This window comes from Aethalodelphis obliquidens, unplaced genomic scaffold, assembly GCF_003676395.1.
Source record: "Aethalodelphis obliquidens isolate GAN/ISIS:26980383/991018 unplaced genomic scaffold, ASM367639v1 scaffold2, whole genome shotgun sequence".
NCBI classification, from domain to species: Eukaryota; Metazoa; Chordata; class Mammalia; order Artiodactyla; family Delphinidae; genus Aethalodelphis; species Aethalodelphis obliquidens.
This window is the reverse complement of record NW_020837946.1, coordinates 88421410-88442995: the sequence shown is the minus strand read 5'-3', so window position 1 is coordinate 88442995 and position 21586 is coordinate 88421410. Positions and strand designations below refer to the sequence as shown.

At 35.8% G+C, this 21586-nt stretch overlaps 1 protein-coding gene across 1 annotated transcript in view; it reads right to left on the bottom strand.

Annotated features, from left to right (window-relative positions):
- Window positions 1-21586, bottom strand: part of LRP1B (LDL receptor related protein 1B) — a 1467083-nt gene that overhangs the window by 541630 nt on the left and 903867 nt on the right. Inside the window, exon 33 of the mRNA XM_027078335.1 lies at window positions 6474-6614. Coding sequence (XP_026934136.1) covers window positions 6474-6614 — 141 coding nt within the window. The remainder of the gene's footprint in view (window positions 1-6473; window positions 6615-21586) is intronic.

The following is a 21586-nucleotide window of genomic DNA, read 5'->3' as shown; positions in this document are numbered from 1 at the left end:
AAGAACTGAGGACAGTGTCAGAGACCTCTGGGACAACATTAAACACAACAACATTCGAATTATAGGGGTTTCAGAAAAAGAAGAGAAAAAGAAAGGGACTGAGAAAATATTTGAAGAGATTATAGTTGAAAACTTCCCTAATAAGGGAAAGGAAATAGTTAATCAAGTCCAGGAAGCACAGAGTGTCCCATACAGGATACATCCAAGGAGAAATACGCCAAGACACATATTAATCAAACTGTCAAAAATTAAATACAAAGCAAGCATATTAAAAGCAGCAAGGGAAAAACAACAAATAACACAAAAGGGAATCCCCATAAGGTTAAAAGCTGATCTTTCAGCAGAAACTCTGCAAGCCAGAAGGGAGTGGCAGAGCATATTTAAAGTGATGAAGGAGAAAAACCTGCAGCCAAGATTACTCTACCCAGCAAGGATCTCATTCAGATATGATGGAGAAATCTAAACCTTTACAGACAAGCAAAAGCTGAGAGAGTTCAGCACCACCAAACCAGCTGCACAACAAATGCTAAAGGATCTTCTCTAGGCAAGAAACACAAGAGAAGGAAAAGACCTACAATAACGAACCCAAAACAATTTAGAAAATGGGAATAGGAACATGCATATCAATAATTACCTTAAATGTAAATGGACTAAATGCTCCCACTAAAAGACACAGATTGGCTGAATGGATACAAAAACATGACCCATATATATGCTGTCTACAAGAGACCCACTTCAGACCTAGAGACACATACAGACTGAAAGTAAGGGGATGGAAAAAGATATTCCATGCAAATGGAAAGCAAAAGAAAGCTGGAGTAGCAATTCTCATATCAGACAAAATAGACTTTAAAATAAAGACCATTAGAAGAGACAAAGAAGGACACTACATAATGATCAAGGGATTGATCCAAGAAGAAGATATAACAATTGTAAATATTTATGCACCCAACATAGGAGCACCTCAATACATAAGGCAAATACTAACAGCCATAAAATGGGAAATCGACAGTAACACATTCATAATAGGGGACTTTAACACCCCACTTTCACCAATGGACAGATCATCCAAAACGAAAATAAATAAGGAAACACAAGCTTTAAATGATACATTAAACAAGATGGACTTAATTGATGTTTATAGGACACTTCATCCAAAAACAACAGAATACACATTTTTCTCAAGTGCTCATGGAACATTCTCCAGGATAGATCATATCTTGGGTCACAAATCAAGCCTTGCTAAATTTAAGAAAATTGAAATTGTATCAACTATCTTTTCCGACCAAAACACTATGAGACTAGATATCAATTACAGGAAAAGATCTGTAAAAAATACAAACACATGGAGGCTAAACAGTATACTAGTTAATAACGAAGTGATCATTGAAGAAATCAAAGAGGAAATCAAAAAATACCTAGAAACAAATGACAATGGAGACACGATGATCCAAAACCTATGGGATGCAGCAAAAACAGTTCTAAGAGGGAAGTTTATAGCAATACAAGCCCACCTTAAGAAACAGGAAACATCTCGAATAAACAACCTAAACTTGCACCTAAAGCAATTAGAGAAAGAAGAACAAAAAAACCCAAAGTTAGCAGAAGGAAAGAAATCCTAAAAATCAGATCAGAAATAAATGAAAAAGAAATGAAGGAAATGATAGCAAAAATCAATAAAACTAAAAGCTGGTTCTTTGAGAAGATAAACAAAATAGATTAACCATTAGCCAGACTCATCAAGAAAAAAAGGGAGAAGACTCAAATCAATAGAATTAGAAATGAAAAAGGAGAAGTAACAACTGACACTGCAGAAATACAAAAGATCATGAGAGATTACTACAAGCAACACTATGCCAATAAAATGGACAACCTGGAAGAAATGGACAAATTCTTAGAAATGCACAACCTGCAAAGAGTGAATCAGAAAGAAATAGAAAATATAAACAGACCAATCACAAGCACTGAAATTGAAACTGTGATTAAAAATCTTCCAACAAACAAAAGCCCAGTACCAGATGGCTTCACAGGCAAATTCTATCAAACATTTAGAGAAGAGCTAACATCTATCCTTCTAAAACTTTTCCAAAATACAGGAGAGGGAGGAACACTCTCAAATTCATTCTACGAGGCCACCATCACCTTGATACCAAAACCAGACAAGGATGTCACAAAGAAAACTACAGGCCAATATCACTGATGAACATAGATGCCAAAATCCTCAACAAAATACTAGCATACAGAATCCAACAGCACATTAAAAGGATCATACACCATGATCAAGTGGGGTTTATCCAGGAATGCAAGGGTTCTTCAATATACGCAAATCAATCAATGTGATAAACCATATTAACAAATTGAAGGAGGAAAACCATATGATCATCTCAATAGATGCAGAGAAAGCTTTTGACAAAATTCAACACCCATTTATGATAAAAACCCTGCAGAAAGTAGGGAACTTTCCTCAACATAATAAAGGCCATATATGACAAACCCACAGCCAACATCATCCTCAATGGTGAAAAACTGAAAGCATTTCCACTAACATCAGGAACAAGACAAGGTTGCCCACTCTCACCACTCTTATTCAACATAGTTTTGGAAGGTTTCACCACAGCAATCAGAGAAGAAAAGGAAATAAAAGGAATCCAAATCGGAAAAGAAGAAGTAAAGCTGTCACTGTTTGCAGATGACATGATACTATACCTAGAGAATCCTAAAGATGCTACCAGAAAACTACTAGAGCTAATCAATGAATTTGGTAAGGTTGCATGATACAAAATTAATGCACAGAAATCTCTTGCATTCCTATACATTAATGATGAAAAATCTGAAAGTGAAATCAAGAAAACACTCCCATTTATCACTGCAACAAAAAGAATAAAATATCTAGGTATAAACCTACCTAAAAAGACAAAAAAACCTATATGCAGAAAATTATAAGACACTGATGAAAGAAATTAAAGATGATACAAATAGATGGAGAGATATACCATGTTCTTGGATTGGAAGAATCAACACTGTGAAAATGACTCTACTACCCAAAGCAATCTACAGATTGAATGCAATCCCTATCAAACTACCACTGGCATTTTTTACATACCTAGAACAAAAAAATTCACAATCTATATGGAAACACAAAAGACCCCGAATAGCCAAAAGCAATCTTGAGAAGGAAAGAAGGAACTGGAGGAAATCAGGCTCCCTGACTTCAGACTATACTACAAAGCTACAGTTATCAAGACGGTATGGTACTGGCACAAAAACAGAAATATAGATTAATGGAACAGGATAGAAAGCCCAGAGATAAACCCACGCACATATGGTCACCTTATCTTTGATAAAGGAGGCAGGGATGTACAGTGGAGAAAGGACAGCCTCTTCAATAAGTGGTGCTGGGAAAACTGGACAGGTACACGTAAAAGTATGAGGTTAGATCACTCCCTAACACCATACACAAAAATAAGCTCAAAATGGATTAAAGACGTAAATGTAAGGCCAGAAACTACCAAACTCTTAGAGGAAAACATAGGCAGAACACTCTGTGACATAAATCACAGCAAGATCTTTTGACCCACCTCCTAGAGAAATGGAAATAAAACCAAAAATAAACAAATGGGATCTTATGGAACTTCAAAGCTTTTGCATAGCAAAGGAAACCATAAACAAGACCAAAAGACAGCCCTCAGAATGGGAGAAAATATTTGCAAATGAAGCAACTGACAAAGGATTAATCTCCAAAATTTACAAGCAGCTCATGCAGCTCAATAACAAAAAAGCAAACAACTCAATCCAAAAATGGGCAGAAGACCTAAATAGACATTTCTCCAAAGGAAATATACAGACTGTCAACAAACACATGAAAGAATGCTCAACGTCATTAATTATTAGAGAAATGTAAATCAAAACTACAATGAGATATCATCTCACACCAGTCAGAATGGCCATCATCAAAAAATCTAGAAACAATAAATGCTGGAGAGGGTGTGGAGAAATGGGAACACTCTTGCACTGCTGGTGGGAATGTGAATTGGTACAGCCACTATGGAGAACAGTATGGAGGTTCCTTAAAAAATTACAAATTGAACTACCATATGACCCAGCAATCCCACTACTGGGCATATACCCTGAGAAAACCATAATTCAAAAAGAGTCATGTCCCAAAATGTTCATTGCAGCTCTATTTACAATAGCCCAGAGATGGAAACAACCTAAGTGCCCATCATTGGATGAATGGATAAAGAAGATGTGGCACATATATACAATGGAATATTACTCAGCCATAAAAAGAAATGAAATTGAGCTATTTGTAATGAGGTGGATAGATCTAGAGTCTGTCATACAGAGTGAAGTAAGTCAGAAAGAGAAAGACAAATACCGTATGCTAACACATATATGTAGAATTTAAGAGGAAAAAAATGTCATGAAGAACCTAGGGGTAAGACAGGAATAAAGACACAGACCTACTAGAGAACGGACTTGAGGATATGGGGAGGGGGAAGGGTGAGAGCTGACAAAAAGCGAGAGAGAGGCATGGACATGTATACACTACCAAACGTAAGGTAGATAGCTAGTGGGAAGCAGCCGCGTAGCACAGGGAGATCAGCTCGGTGCTTTGTGACCGCCTGGAGGGGTGGGATAGGGAGGGTGGGAGGGAGGGAGACGCAAGAGGGAAGAGATATGGGAACATATGTATATGTATAACAAATTCACTTTGTTATAAAGCAGAAACTAACACACCATTGTAAAGCAATTATACCCCAATAAAGATGTTAAAAAAAAAAAAAAAAGAATCATGGATAGTCCCCTATGCTAAAAAAAAAAAAAAAGATGAGGGGGATCTTGTTAAAATGAACAATGTGAGACAAGCATAATACAATGAATTTTTCTTCCAAGAAACTATTGGAACTGTACCTACAAAAATTCAATGTATTATATTAATTTACAATTTCAAAGTATGTGTTTGTTCACATTTTGAAGGAATAAATATAGATTTAAAAAAATGTTTGGAAATATAATCTCTCTCTAACTTGTGTTTTATAATGTGTATTTTCAGATATAATCTCATTCAGTATAGACTATGAACTAAAGTTTATTATAGTACTGTAAGTTTTTATACTTAACAGATTGTATTGAAATCCACAAAAGTGCCATATTTTATTTATTGAGTGCCAGTATTTTATTCCCAGTTAAATAATCTATTTTCCATGACTTGAATGCCAGTAAAATTATTTATTTTGATATAGAAAATTTTCTATTAAGTAATTCCTAGTGAAAACTCTCCTGTTCATTATTATAGACAATGACCAAATATATATCTATATCTATATCTATATCTATATCTATATATATCTATATATCAGAGAATAAGTACAGATTTTGTGCCTAAGAGTTTGGGTGTCAATGTCTTCTCAACCATGAATGGATCCCAGTAATCAGTTCAGATGGTTTTACAACGCAATTCTTTTCTCTTAAAAATATTTTCTTTTCCTGAAAAAGAAATATTTCCTGCTGCTCCTGGCAAGAAAGGATTCCAGACTGAAATTTGACCCATGCTTTTTTCAGAAAAGGTAACCATGAATCTGGTCTTCACTTTGTCTCCGGCTGTGCAGGAATGGCTCTCAATTGGTATCTCCAATAAATTCTGCCTGCTTGATTGCTGTCACCTGTCTTCAGAATTAGTGATCCCTTTGGTTCACTATTATCTCTACTCTTATCTGCTTTGATCTACATGCCCAAATCCTTTAGATAAAAATCCTTTTAAGTTTTCTTGATATTTTTTTCCTAAGCAGAAAAATATATGAAGAAAAGGATTTCACGGCAGAGATTTAAGTAAGATAGTAGAATATAGAAGAATATTTTTTCTAGGAAGGGAGTTCTGCTAATGTCATGGATCAGGAACCAAAAACGAAGAAAAGACTAGCAGGTGTAGGGCTGTACTGGCTGGCATCTCTAATCTAATTGCCATTTGGGCAATGTGACAAGTCCACGTACGTAAACCATCTGTTAGTTCTCTCACTCCATTTCACTGCACACCATTTGGACAAGCAAAAACAAAAACGCAAAATGCTTAGAGCCAAACAATGAAGTGCTTTTGGTTATGAAATTCTTGCATCAACATAGTCCATTTGAAGGCCCCTAGTTCATTCTGTTTCTGGCATAATTATACATTGAATATATTTTACTGGGATTTTTTCCTTATTCTTATATTTTTAAATCAAGAACAAAATAAGACCTCTTTGAAGACCTGACAAATTAAGATTCCTTGGGCAGCTTTGCTAATGTTTTGAAAGCTCATTATATACCTTATGCTAAAGGCATTCCTTCTACAGTATTAAGCAGCATTTGCCACCCCCCTTTTTTTTACTAGAAGAAAAATAGGGAACTTCAATTTTTGACTTGAGAAAATAATATGAAAAAAGAGAACATTATATATTCAAAAGGCGGCACAAATGCATTACCGTGTGACTTACCTTGCTGTGCTTCTTTATCATACACTTTCATATGAACGACCCCAGAAGTCTTATTTCTTAGAACAGTGGGGTTTCTTCCATCTCTTTTGCTGCAGGTTCCCAGCTGAGCTAAGTTTTGGTCTGCCCACCACAGTTTCTTATCTATAAAAATGAAAAGTTTTTTTATGAAAAAGATAATCATCTTATTAAATAATAAAGAACTATTAAACTCTAGTGCTTTCTGATTTCTTTTGTTAAATTCCCAAACGCTGTTTCTATGAGAAACAGCAAAATCATTTTTACTTCTTTTTTTAATGTTTTTTAAAAATATTTTTAATTTAATTTAATTTTTTTATACAGCAGGTTCTTATTAGTCATCAATTTTATACACATCAGTGTATAAGGTCAATCCCAATCACCCAATTCATCACACCACCCCCACCCCCCCACTGTGGCTTTCCCCTCGGTGTCCATAAGTTTGTTCTCTACATCTGTCTCAACTTCTGTCCTGCAAACCGGTTCATCTGTACCATTTGTCTAGGTTCCACATACATGAATTCATATGCGATATTTGTTTTCCTCTTTCTGACTTACTTCACTCTGTATGACAGTCTCTACATCCATCCACATCTCAACAGATGACCCAATTTCATTCCTTTTTATGGCTGAGTAATATTCCATTGTATATATGTACCACATATTCTTTATCCATTCATCTGTCGATGGGCATTTAGGTTGCTTCCATGACCTGGCTATTGTAAATAGTGCTGCAATGAACACTGGGGTGCATGTGTCTTTTTGAATTATGGTTTTCTCTGGGTATATGCCCAGTAGTGGGATTGCTGTACATATGGTAATTCTATTTTTAGTTTTTTGAGGAACCTCCATACTGTTCTCCATGTGGCTGCATCAATTTACATTATCACCAACAGTGCCAAGAGGGTTCCCTTTTCTCCACATCCTCTCCAGCATTTGTTCTTTGCAGATTTTCTGATGATGCCCATTCTAACTGGTGTGAGGTGATACCTCATTGTAGTTTTGATTTGCATTTCTCTAATAATTAGTGATTTGGAGCAGCTTTACATGTGTTTCTTGGCCATCTGTATGTCTTCTTTGGAGAAATATCTATTTAGGGCTTCTTCCCATTTTTGGATTTGGTTGTTTGTTTATTTAATATTGAGCTGCATGAGCTGTTTATATATTTTGGAGATTAATCCTTTGTCCATTGATTTATTTGCAAATATTTTCTCCCATTCTGAGGGTTGTCTTTTCGTTTTGTTTATGGTTTCCTTTGCTGTGCAAAAGCTTTTAAGTTTCATTAGGTCCCATTTGTTTATTTTTGGTTTTATTTCCATTGCTCTAGGAGGTGAATCAAAAAAGATCCTGCTGCGATTTATGTCAGAGTGTTCTTCCTACGTTTTCCTCTAAGAATTTTATAGTGTCCAGTCTTATATTTAGGTCTCTAATCCATTTTGAGTTTATTTTTGTGTATGGTGTTAGGGAGTGTTCTAATTTCATTCTTTTAAATGTCGCTGTCCAGTTTTCCCAGCACCACTAATTGAAGACACTGTCTTTTCTCCATTGTATATCCTTGCCTCCTTTGTCATAGAGTAGTTGACCATAGGTGCGTGGGTTTATCTCTGAGCTTTCTACCTTGTTCCATTGATCTATGTTTCTGTTTTTGTGCCAGTACTATATTGTCTTGATTACTTTGCTTTGTAGTATAGTCTGAAGTCAGATTCCTCCAGCTCCATTTTTTTCCCTCAAGACTGCTTTGGCTATTCAGGGTCTTTTCTGTCTCCATAAAAATTTTAAGATTTTTTGTTCTAGTTCTGCAAAAAATGCCACTGGTAATTTGATAGAGATTGCATTGAATCTGTAGATTTCTTTGGGTAGTATAGTCATTTTCACAAAATTGATTCTTCCAATCCAAGAACATGGTATATCTCTCCATCTGTTGGTATCATCTTTAATTTCTTTCATCAGTGTCTTATAGTTTTCTGCATACAGTTCTTTTGTCTCCCTAGGTAGGTCTATTCCTACATATTTTATTCTTTTCATTGCAGTGGTAAATGGGAGTGTTTCCTTAATTTCTCTTTCAAATTTTTCATCATTAGTGTATAGGAATGCAAGAGATTTCTGTGCATTAATTTTGTATCCTGCAAACTTACCAAATTCATTGATTAGCTCTAGTAGTTTTCTGGTAGCATTTTTAGGATGCTCTATGTATAGTATCATGTCATCTGCAAACAGTGACGGTTTTACTTCTTTTCCAATTTGGATGCCTTTTATTTCTTTTTCTTCTCTGATTGCCATGGCCAGGACTTCCAAAACTATGTTGAATAATAGTGGTGACAGTGGACATCCTTGTCTTCTTCCTGATCTTAGAGGAAATGCTTTCAGTTTTTCACCATTGAGAATGGTGTTTGCTGTGGGTTTGTCATATATGGCCTTTATTATGTTGAGGTAGGTTCCCTCTATGCCCACTCTCTGCAGAGTTTTTATCATAAATGGGTGTTGAATTTTGTCAAAAGCTTTTTCTGCATTTATTGAGATGATCATATGGTTTTTATTCTTCAATTTGTTAATATGGTGTATCACATTGATTGATTTGCATATATTGAGGAATCCGTGCATCCCTGGGATAAATCCCACTCGATCATGGTGTCTGATGGTTTTAATGTGTTGTTGAATTCTGTTTCCTAGTATTTTGTTGAGCATTTTGCATCTATATTCATCAATGATATTGGTCTGTAATTTTCTTTTTTTGTAGTATCTTTGTCTGCTTTTGGTATCAGGTTGATGGTGGCCTCATAGAATGAGTTTGGGAGTGTTCCTTCCTCTGCAATTTTTAGGAAGACTTTGAGAAGGATGGGTGTTAGCTCCTCTCTAAATGTTTGATAGAATTCACCTGTGAAGCCGTCTGGTCCTGGACTTTTGTTTGTTGGAAGATTTTTTTTTTTTTTTTTTTTTTTTTTTGCGGTATGCGGGCCTCTCACTGTTTTGGCCTCTCCCGTTGCGGAGCACAGGCTCTGGGCGCGCAGGCTCAGCAACCATGGCTCACAGGCCTAGCTGCTCCACGGCATGTGGGATCTTCCCGGACCGGGGCATGAAACTGTGTCCCCTGCATCGGCAGGGGACTCTCAACCACTGCACCACCAAGGAAGCCCTTGTTGGAAGATTTTTAAACACAGTTTCAATTTCATTACCTGTGATTGGTCTGTCCATATTTTCTATTTCTTTCTGGTTCAGTCTTGGAAGCTTATACCTTTTGAAGAATTTGTCCATTTCTTCCAGGTTGTCCATTTTATTGGCATAGAGTTGCTTGTAGTAGTCTCTTAGGATGCTTTGTGTTTCTGCGGTGTCCATTGTAAGTTCTCCTTTTTCATTTCTAATTGTATTGATTTGAGTCCTCTCCCTCTTTTCTTGATGAGTCTGGTTAATGGTTTATCAATTTTGTTTATCTTCTCAAAGAACCAGCTTTTAGTTTTATTGATCTTGCTATTGTTTTCTTTGTTCCTATTTCATTTATTTCTGCTCTGATCTCTATGATTTCTTTCCTTCTGCTAACCTTGGGTTTTGTTTGTTCTTCTTTCTCTAGTTCCTTTAGGTGTAAGATTAGATTGTTTATTTGAGATTTTTCTTGTTTCTTGAGGTAGGCTTGTGTAGCTATGAACTTCCCTCTAGGAACTGCTTTTGCTGCATCCCATAGGTTTTGGATCATCGTGTTTCCATTGTCATTTGTCTCTATGTATTTTTTGATTTCCTCTTTGATTTCTTCAGTGATCTCTTGGTTATTTAGTAACGTATTGTTTAGCCTCCATGTGTTTGTGTTTTTTACCTTTTTTTCCCTGTAATTTATTTCTAGTCTTATAGCATTGTGGTCAGAAAAGATGCTTGATATGATTGCAATTTTCTTAAATTTACTGAGGCTTGATTTGTGACCCAAGATGTGATCTATCCTGGGGAATGTTCCATGCACACTTGGGAAGAAAGTGTAATCTGCTGTTTTTGGATGGAATGTCCTATAAATATGAATTAAATCTATCTGGTCTATTGTGTCATTTAAAGCTTCTGTTTCCTTTGTTATTTTCATTTTGGATGATCTGTCCATTGGTGTAAGTGAGCTGTTAAAGTCCCTCACTATTACTGTGTTACTGTCGATTTCCTCTTTTATAGCTGTTAGTACTTGCCTTATGTATTGAGGTGCTCCTATGTTGGGTGCATATATATTTATCATTTTTATATCTTCTTCTTGTATTGATCCCTTGATCATTATGTAGTGTCCTTCCTTATCTCTTGTAACATTCTTTATTTTAAAGTCTATTTTATCTGATACGAGTATTGCTACTCCAGCTTTCTTTTCATTTCCATTTGCATGAACTATCTTTTTCCATCCCCTCACTTTCAGTGTGTATGTGTCCCTAGGTCTGAAGTGGGTCTCTTGTAGACAGCATATAGATGGGTCTTGTTTTTGTATCCATTCAGCAAGCCTGTGTCTTTTGGTTGGAGCATTTAATCCATTCACTTTTAAGGTAATTATCCATGTGTATGTTCCTATGACCATTTTCTTAATTGTTTTGGGTTTTTGTAGGTCCTTTTCTTCTCTTGTGTTTCCCACTTAGGGAAGTTCCTTTAGCATTTGTTGTAGAGCTGGTTTGGTGGTGCTGAATTCTCTTATCTTTTGCTTCTCTGTAAAGCTCTTGATTTCTCCATCGAATCTGAATGACATCCTCTTAGGCTGTCTTCACTTCTTTTCATTCGTTTTTCTTTATTCTGTTTTGCAGCAGTGAATTCCATCATTCTGTCTTCCAGGTCACTTATCCATTCTTCTGCCTCAGTTATTCTGCTATTGATTCCTTCTAGTGTAGTTTTCATTTCAGTTATTGTATTATTCATCTTTCTTTGTTTGTTCTTTAATTCTTCTAGGTCTTTGTTAAACGTTTCTTGCATCTTCTCGATTTTGCCTCCATTCTTTTTCCGAGGTCCTGGATCATCTTCACTATCATTATTCTGAATTCTTTTTCTGGAAGGTGACCTATCTCCACTTCATTTAGTTGTTCTTCTGGGGTTTTGTCTTGTTCCTTCATCTGGTACATAGCCCTCTGCCTTTTCATCTTGTCTATCTTTCTGTGAATGTGGTTTTTGTTCCATAGGCTGCAGGATTGTAGTTCTTCTTGCTTCTGCTGTCTGCCCTCTCCATTTTTACTTTTAAAAATATAACCCATAGTACATTCTATTGTTTAAATTTTCCTCCTCTCTCTCCAATTAGAGATACTTGACTTAACTTTTATTTTTCTTAAAAACCACATGATATAAATAAAAGTATATTTCAAATTAATATGGAATACAGAATTTATTATTTTCAATCTGAACCATGATCATAGTAGTATTGTGCTATATCTCTAAATGAACAGCAAAATCCAACAAGATATCTGAACAAGTATAAAAAGGACTGTTCTCTAAGTTTTGTTTCAAGTCTGTAAGCTTTTAATCATTTGCACTCTCCATTACTGGATTCTTCACATTTATAGTAACACATTTTTTTATAGTTTATGCTTCTTTCTCCGAAATTTTATAAATGTGCACTATTAACTTGTATTGAGTGTTCATTTGGTAGCAGAGACTCTGAAATGTGCCACAGATAGAAAATAGTCCAGTAGCCAGAATTCTAGTAAAATTTCACATTATTATATTATGTCAAACTGTCATAGCAAAGTTATGAGGATACTGCTATCATTTTTCATTTCATAGATGAAGATTCTGAGATTCAAAGAGATTATTTTAATCAAATATACATATATGGCCTGTCTTTAAAACTAGTGTTCTTTCAAAGTCTCCATGCTGAGTGCATTAAAAAATTTAACATAATGAAATAAGTTTAAATAAAAATCATAATTTTAAAGGTTTTGAACAATTTAGACTTTTCAACAAGCATCTAACTTAATGACAACTGAGAGCACATCAATTTCAACCTAGAAGATACACATTAATAATAACCATCCCTTTCTAAATCTACTTTTGTGCAATGCATAGTTCTAAACACTATAGATTAATTCAGTTAATCTTCACAATTCTATAAGATATGTACTACTATTATTAAACCATCTTACAGTTAAGAACACTGAAGCAAAGAGAGGTTAAGTGGTTTTTCCTGGATCACAGAATGAATAGTGGCTCCAGGTTACGAACCAAGCACTGATTTTAGAGTCCATGGCATAAATCTCATTGCTACACTGTCTCCTTCCATAGATGGATAGAGTTTAGTCTTCTTTCTCTTGACATATAGATATGGAACTTAGATTATGATGGTGAAGTTGAGTAGCTAATTCATTTATGTTTTTATTTACACTCACAAATTTATTTTTAGGAACAGAGAAGTTCTCTGTGAAAAGGGCAGAGACTTTGTAAGAGACTATTTTGAAAGGTGTATAGCACAGTATAGTGGATTGAGCACATGTGTTTCCACTTCTGTTTCTTCTACTAACCCACTGCAACAGAAATATGAAAACATAAAACAGAATAAACCCATAGTGAATCCACATAATAAACAAGAGAATGACAGGCATATAAACAAAGTGTACAAGATGGTCAGTGTATGGAAACAGGAAAATGGGGAAATAGGCAGATAAAGTTGTAACCTAGAATGTGATTTTAAAAAGGCTACCGAGGAATGGAAGACATCCCCTTCCACAGAACTCTAGATGACCTTGCTTTTAGCTTGGAAATAACAGAGTGAAGTGCAAACAAAGGTTAAAAATAGGGTGATTAAGTCAAGGTATTTTTATGTTATACTACCTACCATCACAATGTCCCCCACCCTTTGCCCTAAGTTTACAGATGGCTAATGGCTGATAGAAAGTCTCAAATAAATACATAAGCAAAGCTCTTTTTTAATATAGTGAAAAATCGGGGATATTAAGGCTGGTGCCCTGCAATAAGGTTCTTTTCATTCTGACCTTTGGGGAACCCAAATCCTGACCTTCTAAAGCAAAACCTGCAAACTCCATCCTACAAGACATCTTCATGCCATGCACCTATCTGTGCCTTCAGCAGAAAGCTTCATGTGTTAAATCTCTAAATGTAATGCAGTATGTGTTCAAAGCTATGCAGAGCTCCCAGGAAGAGATCCCCCTGCAAGGAAGATACCAAGTGAAAAGAGCTTTATTTTCATAAAGATAGAGGAAACCAGGATAGATCACCCAGTCCTTTCTTAAATGTCGTGGGAAACCCGGATATTAAGTTCAATGAGGAAAATTAGCAGAGTGGAAAGTAAACACTAAGATAAAACATAGAGATGCAAAATGAATAATTCAGAAAATATCTTTTAAATCATCATATATTCAAGTACATATCTCATTCTAGAAAAGTTAAAGATCATTTTAAAAAGTAGTATTTAGAGAATAAAACAGGACTCAGAGATTAAAAAGTATTTCTAAATAAAAATATTTTTAATAGAATGGCTAGAAAATGTGGTTGAGGAAATCTTCCATAATAAAGAAGAAAAAGACAAACAGAAAATACAATAGAAAAGCAAAGAAATAAAATGTCAGTCTAAAAAGTCCAAAAGCTGTCCTTGGAATCATTGGATTCTTCACCTCCATGCAGTCACAGAAAAAAAAAGAAGAAAAATTCCAGTTTTACTTAAAATTGTCCTTAATTGACCAGTAAAAAGTATCAATTTTGTGAAATCTTAACTCTTCAGTCCAGGCCTTTTTAATATTCTGAGTGACAAAATCAAGAGTGTTCAGAAAGCACTTCTGGTGCATAGTGAATTATGACTGTGTGGAACAAATGTACTTATGAGATGGCTTGAACTGCAGGAAGAATGTGCTACTTTTTTCACAGAATATCATTTTATCCTTGAAAGAATGTCTTACAATCTATGGCTATTCAGACTTAGGTATTTGGCAGATATTTTCTCAAAAAAAAAAAAAAAATGATGGAGAACAAAGTTAGAAGACTGACAATACCAAACTTTGAGACTTATTATAAAGTTACAGTAATTGAGACAGTGTGGTATTGTTGAAAGAATAAGTTTTCTTTATAGAGCCTATGCTCTAGTGAGGGAGACAGACAAGAAATAAACAAATAGAAAAGACATCATTAAAATTCCTATAAATCAACAGCAAATAAATAAATAACTTGATTGAAAATGGGCAAAGGACTTAAATAATCATTTCTCCAAAGAAGACATGCAAACAGCCAACAGGTATATGAAATAGGTATATAAAAAGAAGCTCAACATCATTAATCATCAGAGAAATGCAAATCAAAACCACAATGAGATATCACTTCACACCTGGCTATCATAAAAAAAAAAAAACGAAAAACATAACAATGCTGGCAAGGATGCAAGGATATGGAGAAAGTGAAACTCTTGTACACTGTTGCTAGGAATGTAAAATGGCACAGCCATTTTTGAAAAGGGTATGGAGATTACTCAAAAAATTAAAAATAGACTACAGTATGACCTAGCAATTCCAGTTCTGGGTATATATACAAAATAATTGAATTCAAAATCTTGAAGAGATATTAACACTCCAATGTTCACTGCAGCATTATTGATAATAGCAAAGGTATGGAAACAATCTAAATGTCCATCAAAAGATGAATGGATCAATAAAATGTGGTATGTATATACAATGGAATATCATTCAGCCTTAAAAAAGAGGAAAATATTCTGGTGGGGGATGCTGATAACAGGCAAGGCTACACATGTGTAGGGATAGGGGAATGTAGGAAATCTCTGTATTTTTGTGTCAATTTTGCTGTGAACCTAAAACTGCTCTAACCAAATAAAGTCTTCTATAAAAAGGGAATTTTGCCATATGCAACAACATGGATGAACCTTGAGGAAATGATGTAAGATTAGCCAGTCGTAGAAGGATAACTATTGTATGATTCCACTCACATGAAGTATCTAAAATAGTCAAACTCATAGTAACAGAGAGTAGAATAGTGGTTGCCAGGGCCTGAGGGAGGGGGCAAAATGGGGGAGTTGCTGTCCAGCAGGTATAAAGTTTCAGTTATAGAAAATGAATAAGTTCTAGAGATCTGCTATACAACATTGTGCCTACCACTAATGACACTGTATAGTGCACTTAAAAATCTGTTAAGAGGATAGATCTCTTGGCAAGTGTTCTTACCACAATTAAAAAAAAGTAAGATAAGAAATAACCGAAGAGTGCCATTAGTCCTATAAAGAAAACAGGCACAGTTTCATTTTTTAGTTTCCCTACCTTTGTCTGCATATAACTCCATTCTACTCACCCTTCATTGCACAAGTCTAACCCCACCCTCAGTGAAATACTTCAAACTAGCACATCCCACGTTGACTCTTCCTTCTCATTGATTCTAAAGCCTCTACAGACAGAATCATATGGCTTCATATTAAATTGTTGCTTTTTCTTTTCTTTTCACTTGTACTAATTTTGACTCCTTATCCAGAGATGAAAACTCCTGAAAACAAGGATGCTGTCTTGTACTTCTTCGTATGCTTCACAGTGCTTTGCATTCTTTTGAACTGAGCATGATGTAGAAATTACCTAAATACTGTGAAATGACTGGGGAAATAATATCCCTAAAAATATCTCCCATAATAATTCAACACTTAGAACACATTTAAATAAAACCATCTCTCCAATTTCCTCTTGATATTATCTTTTAAAAATTTCTCTTTTTAAATATCCTTTTTGAAGTTTCCTCTAACATAAAGAACTTCAGTTTTGACTGTGTAATTAATTATTATTTAGAATCACATTTGTTTCTCTCACTTTTTTCTCACACTGTTATTCATACAAATATACTAGAATCTTCAGAAATTACCAGATTTCAAAAATTGCTTGCTTAAGTTGTATGTAAGTAATTATGAATTTCTCTATTTCACTATTACAGGCTGAACAGTGCACTCCAAAATTCATGTGTTAAAGTTCTGTCAGTATCTCAGACTGGGGCTGTATTTGAACATAAGGTCTTCATAGAGGTAATTAAGTTAAAATTAGGTTATTAGTGTGGGTCCTAATCCAATATGACTGATGTCCTTATAGAAAGAAAATTAGGACACAGACACACACAGATGGACGACCCAGGAAGGAGAAGATAGCCATCTACAGGCCACGGAGAGAGGTCTCAGAAGAAATCAACCATGTCCACACCTTGATTTCAGACTTCAAGACTCCAGAACAGTGAGAAAAATTTCTGTTAAGGCACCCAGTCTGTGGGACTTTGTTATGGCAGCCCTAGCAAACAAATACATTTACTAATAGGGATATAGAAGAAATTTATGAGCTATAAAAAAGAATTCATATAAATATCATAAATATAAATTGATTCTACCATACAGTCTCCAAACTCTTTACTCAAAAGAGAAAGAGACAGACAGACAGAGGAGAGAAATAAAGAAAGGAAATAAACTTACTGTGACCTACTAAGTTCCAAGGCCTTTGCTAGGCTTTGAACATAAGCACATGTGATTGCCTCATCATAAATGAGATGTGATGTGTTAAAACACCTGTCAATAAACAAAATCTATAACTTTTTAAAAAAATTCATAAATACAGCAACAAACATCAAAAGAAATAGCCCAAAGAGTTGAGATTGTATCTACTGCCTAGGAATTTGGGTAGGGGAGAATTCTCACTTGTGACTTCAATAACTAAGTTTCACCCTAATAGCTCCAAAATCTCTCTCATATGCCTAACTATCCTCTTAATCTTCAGTCCATGTATCCTACTACATCATAGGAATTTCTCCCTGACTATAATGAAGTCACTACAAACTTTACATGACCAAAATAAAATCCATTTTATTTTTCCCATGTATGCTTCTTTCCCAATAGACTTCTGTTATGAATTTTTGTGTCCCCTGCTAAATTCATATGTTGAAATCTTACTCCCAAGGTGTGGTGCCTATGGGGGATGATTAGGTTGTAAGGAACAACAACCTAGGTGGAACCCTCATGAATGGAATTAGTGCCCTTACAGAAGGCACACCCCTGAGAGCTCTTTATCCCTTCTGCTGTGAGACAGTAAGACCAACTAGCTGTCTGTCAACCAGGAAGCATATTCTCATCAGACACTGAATCTGCTGCCTCCTTGATCTTGGACTTCCCAGCCTCCAGAACAGTGAGAAATAAATGTTTGCTATTTAAGCCACACAACCTATGGTATTTTTGTTATATCAGCCTGAACTAAGACAGCTTCTGACAGTAAATGGTCCCCAATGCAGTCATCAGATGTAAAAACCAGATAGTCATCTTTTTTTCCCCCTATCATCACCATGGCATTTCCCAGGTGCCTTTCTGATCTGAGCAAGCCCACTTAATTCTTCACTTTATATTCTCAGGAATGTTTTATTTTCTCTCCATTCCCACTAAAACTGCTTAGCTCAGGACCCCATTATTTCTCACTCCCCTGACTATCATTGCTGAGGAAACAATAGAGTGATCTTTCCAAAATGCAAATCTAAGCATGTCACTAGGCCACTTAAAATTCTCCAAAGGCTTGCTTTCCCCTGCCAAAACACTTAGCATGGCACAAAGGTCATCCATGATTTGATGCCTACTTAACTTTCCATCACCAGATCTATGACTGCCCACTATGCACCATGTTCCAGGAATACTGAACTGCAGTCAACTTTCAATTTCCCAAGGATAGATTAACCACATTACAGAAAAAAGAAAAAAAAAAAAAAAAAGATGAAAATAAGCCAAAGACAGCTTATTTGTAAAGAAAAAGAATTAAAACTGTTGTGAATAAGAGAAAAATCTACATATCAGAATGAGTCTATTACTTATAATTATATAGGAACCATTCCATTTTTACATTGTATCTACTGCAAAACATTGTACCTACTGCAAAGCCCCTCCACCTGGACAGTTAGAGGTGAATATGCTTGCTTACAGCAGTCTGTTAGCTTGTTGACTGCTCTTTGGTGCAGGAGCAGCGTTTTGCAGTTTGTCTGAAGCTCTGGGCAAAAATCTATTTCTTAGGGCAGTGAGGGTACTAGAAGTCTCTTTGCTCTTCCTTCTCCCAAGACTTGTTTTTATTTATTTTTCTTAAACAGAGAATCTGGAGAATGACAATGAAGGTGGGACGGAGAGCACTGAAGAACAAAGTCCAGAATTTTGCTTTGAAGCTTTTGTGACCTTGAACTGACAAATGTGGTCCAAAATTCTCAGTTCATTGTTACACTCAGGTTTGCCTTACTGAGGACTGAGGGGGCAGTCTGGGGTTGTAGCGAAAAAGACTTGAGAATGGCAGGTAATTTAATTTCCAAGTTGATGGCCTGAATGTGCTGCCGGTGAAGTATTTGTGCAGTGATGAAGGAGAGAATGACAGTGAGAGGGAAGAATTTGCTGACAAAAACAAGGCAGCTCCGAACAACTGCTTGCTGGGATATTTAGAAAACAAAAAGTAGAGTTTATTCAATGAAAAAGATTGTTTTCATCGGAAAAAGGGAAGAGGAGAAAGAGTAGGGGGAGGAGGAGAAGACCTACTCAGCTCAGAGCAGACTATTTCAATATTTTAATGAAATACACTTGAATTAAATATCTACCTTGTATCACAGTTGTGTTGAATTGTGTCTGAACAATGTTTTTTTCTGTATTCACCCAATTTCCATTACCCTAGTTAATAGGATAATATAGAGTGGATATAATTTTCCAAAACAATGATTCATTAATATCCTATGCCCTTTTATATTTGTCCTCCATTTACTTCCTCCATATGGAATCCTTGCCTCCACTGCTACACCTAGCTGTACTCCCATTATCTGAATAATGGACACATAACCAGATTTCTAGACTCAGCTCAAATGGTACTGCTGTTTAGGAACTTTGATTGTCCCCAAGACATAAAGTGGTTCACCTGACCCTTTGTGTTGTTCTGTGTACAATTCTAACATTCCTAATCCTATGGCATTCCTAATCCTATATTTATTTACATGTCTGTCTCCGTGTTTAAAATGTAAGACTCTTTGGGGGAGGAATTAGTCTTATTAACTCTTATCCTCCATACATATGCCAATGCCAGTTACAGGGATGGTTTTTAAGGCTGGCTGAGAGTCACTACAGTAGGTGAGAGAGTGTGGCTTGGAGTCACAAATGTGCTTTGATATCTGGCTATGATACTTTCTCTCTGGGTGATTTTGAACAACTTACTTGGACTCTTATTATTAGTCTCCTCATCTGTAAAAGAAAGAAAATTCTACCACACTCATATAATATAGGAAATAGTTAGCCAAGTGACTTGAACAGTAAGGACACTAATCGGTGCCTATATACAATAAAAGAAAGAATGAGTCAAAAAAATAAAATCTAAAACATACATGTGACTATACTGATTCTAATACATAAACAATTAGGAAAACATTTCTACCCACTGTCAATTGGAATGTGTGTGGAACTATTTTTCTGGAATTAATGGTGAATTACTGTATTTCTATGATTTTATACTACTTCTCTTGTGGCTAGCAGAATGTGTCACCCCAAAATATGGCTCTTTGGCTTGGATTATTTGGAACTGATAATTTTAAGGAAAACCAGACACATGAGAAGCTCTGAAAACAGAGTAGGAATTCCCTTTTGGTATGAAAAATTTACATTAGAAAGTGGGCCTGTACCAGGAAGAGAGCTATTACCTGAGAACTTTTTCATCTCAGAGAGTTATCTGCAAGGCAGGGCAAGCCTTGTTTACTAAACATCTCCTATTCTCACTTTTCCATGAATTGCCTTCTCTTCTTTGAAGCCATAGACCCCTTTCCTTAACTCAGGAAATAAATGGTATATAAAATAATAAATGGTACATAAACCTCCATAGTATAGCCATCTTTTGAATTTTATATCTTTGTGAGGCTCCTGTACATAGATAATTACTTTTTTTTCTCTTGTTAATCTGTCCTTTATTTCAAGGGATATCAGTCAAGAGTCTAGGAGGGTAGAGAGAAAATTGTTTCCTCCCTCCCCCTTACCACTAGTTAGATTCATTCACCTGGAGGCTGGTTGAGATTAGTAGTGTAATTCCTGACAACGGAAAAGAATAATGCTAATTGCCTGTGGTGATCACTCCAAAGTGATCAAGTTCAAGTCACATATAAAATGGTCTATTAAGATAGAAAAAATAGAATATTAGAACCTCAATTTATATTTGTAACTGTTGTAAACAAGGGTGATTAACAGCATTCAAAGACAACTTAATTCTTTGTTTGACTTTTACGTATGCATTGTTTAGGAGAAAGGTTTAAAAGAATCATTTCCCTGCTGTTAAGGGGCTCAGCTTAAGCAAGGTCTAAAGAGGGTTAAGTTAAATAATGACCTTCTCTGTTTTGGACTGAGTTGTGTTCCACCATCCCCCCCCTCCCCAAATCCATACACTGAAGTCCTAACCTCCAGTAGATGTAGACTACATTTGGAAAAGGGTCTTAGAGAGGTACCTAAGGTTACAGTAGGTCATAAGGGTGGGACCCTAATCCAATAGAACTGGTGTCATTATAAGAAGACACTTTACCAGGGATGTGAGCACAGAGGAAAGACCACATGAGGACACAGTGAGAAGGAGGTCATCTGCAAGCCAAGGAGGCCTGGGGAGAAACCAAACCTGCTGACACTTTGATCTCGGACTTCCAGGCTCCACAACTGTGAGAAGATAAATTTCTATTGTTTAAGCCACCGGTCTATAGTATTTTGTTATGGCAGCCCTCGCTGACTAATACACTGACATATATCTGCTGACTTATTAGGAGCAGAACAGAGCACTGGGAAAGTTATTTAAGAGTTTTGAGACATTTTGCAGGTCCAAGCTGACCTTAGGAGCACAATAGGAGAAGTACAATAGGAGCAACTCACCCTAAGTTAAAGCAGATCTGAACCTTACCTCTAAAATAAATTCCAATTACCTACTTCCAAATTATTTCTAAGACCTCCACTGCTTCCACTTCCACTGCTACCACACTAGTCCAAGTTGTCACAAACTCTCACCTGAACTCCTATACCAGCCTCCTAAAGTTCACCAGCATCCATCCTTTTCCTCTCCCATAGTACAGTCTTCACACAGCATTGAGTAATCATTTTAAAACACCAACCACGATTTAAAAACTCCTGTTTAACCCTTAAACTGGCTACTAAAGTTCTCAGT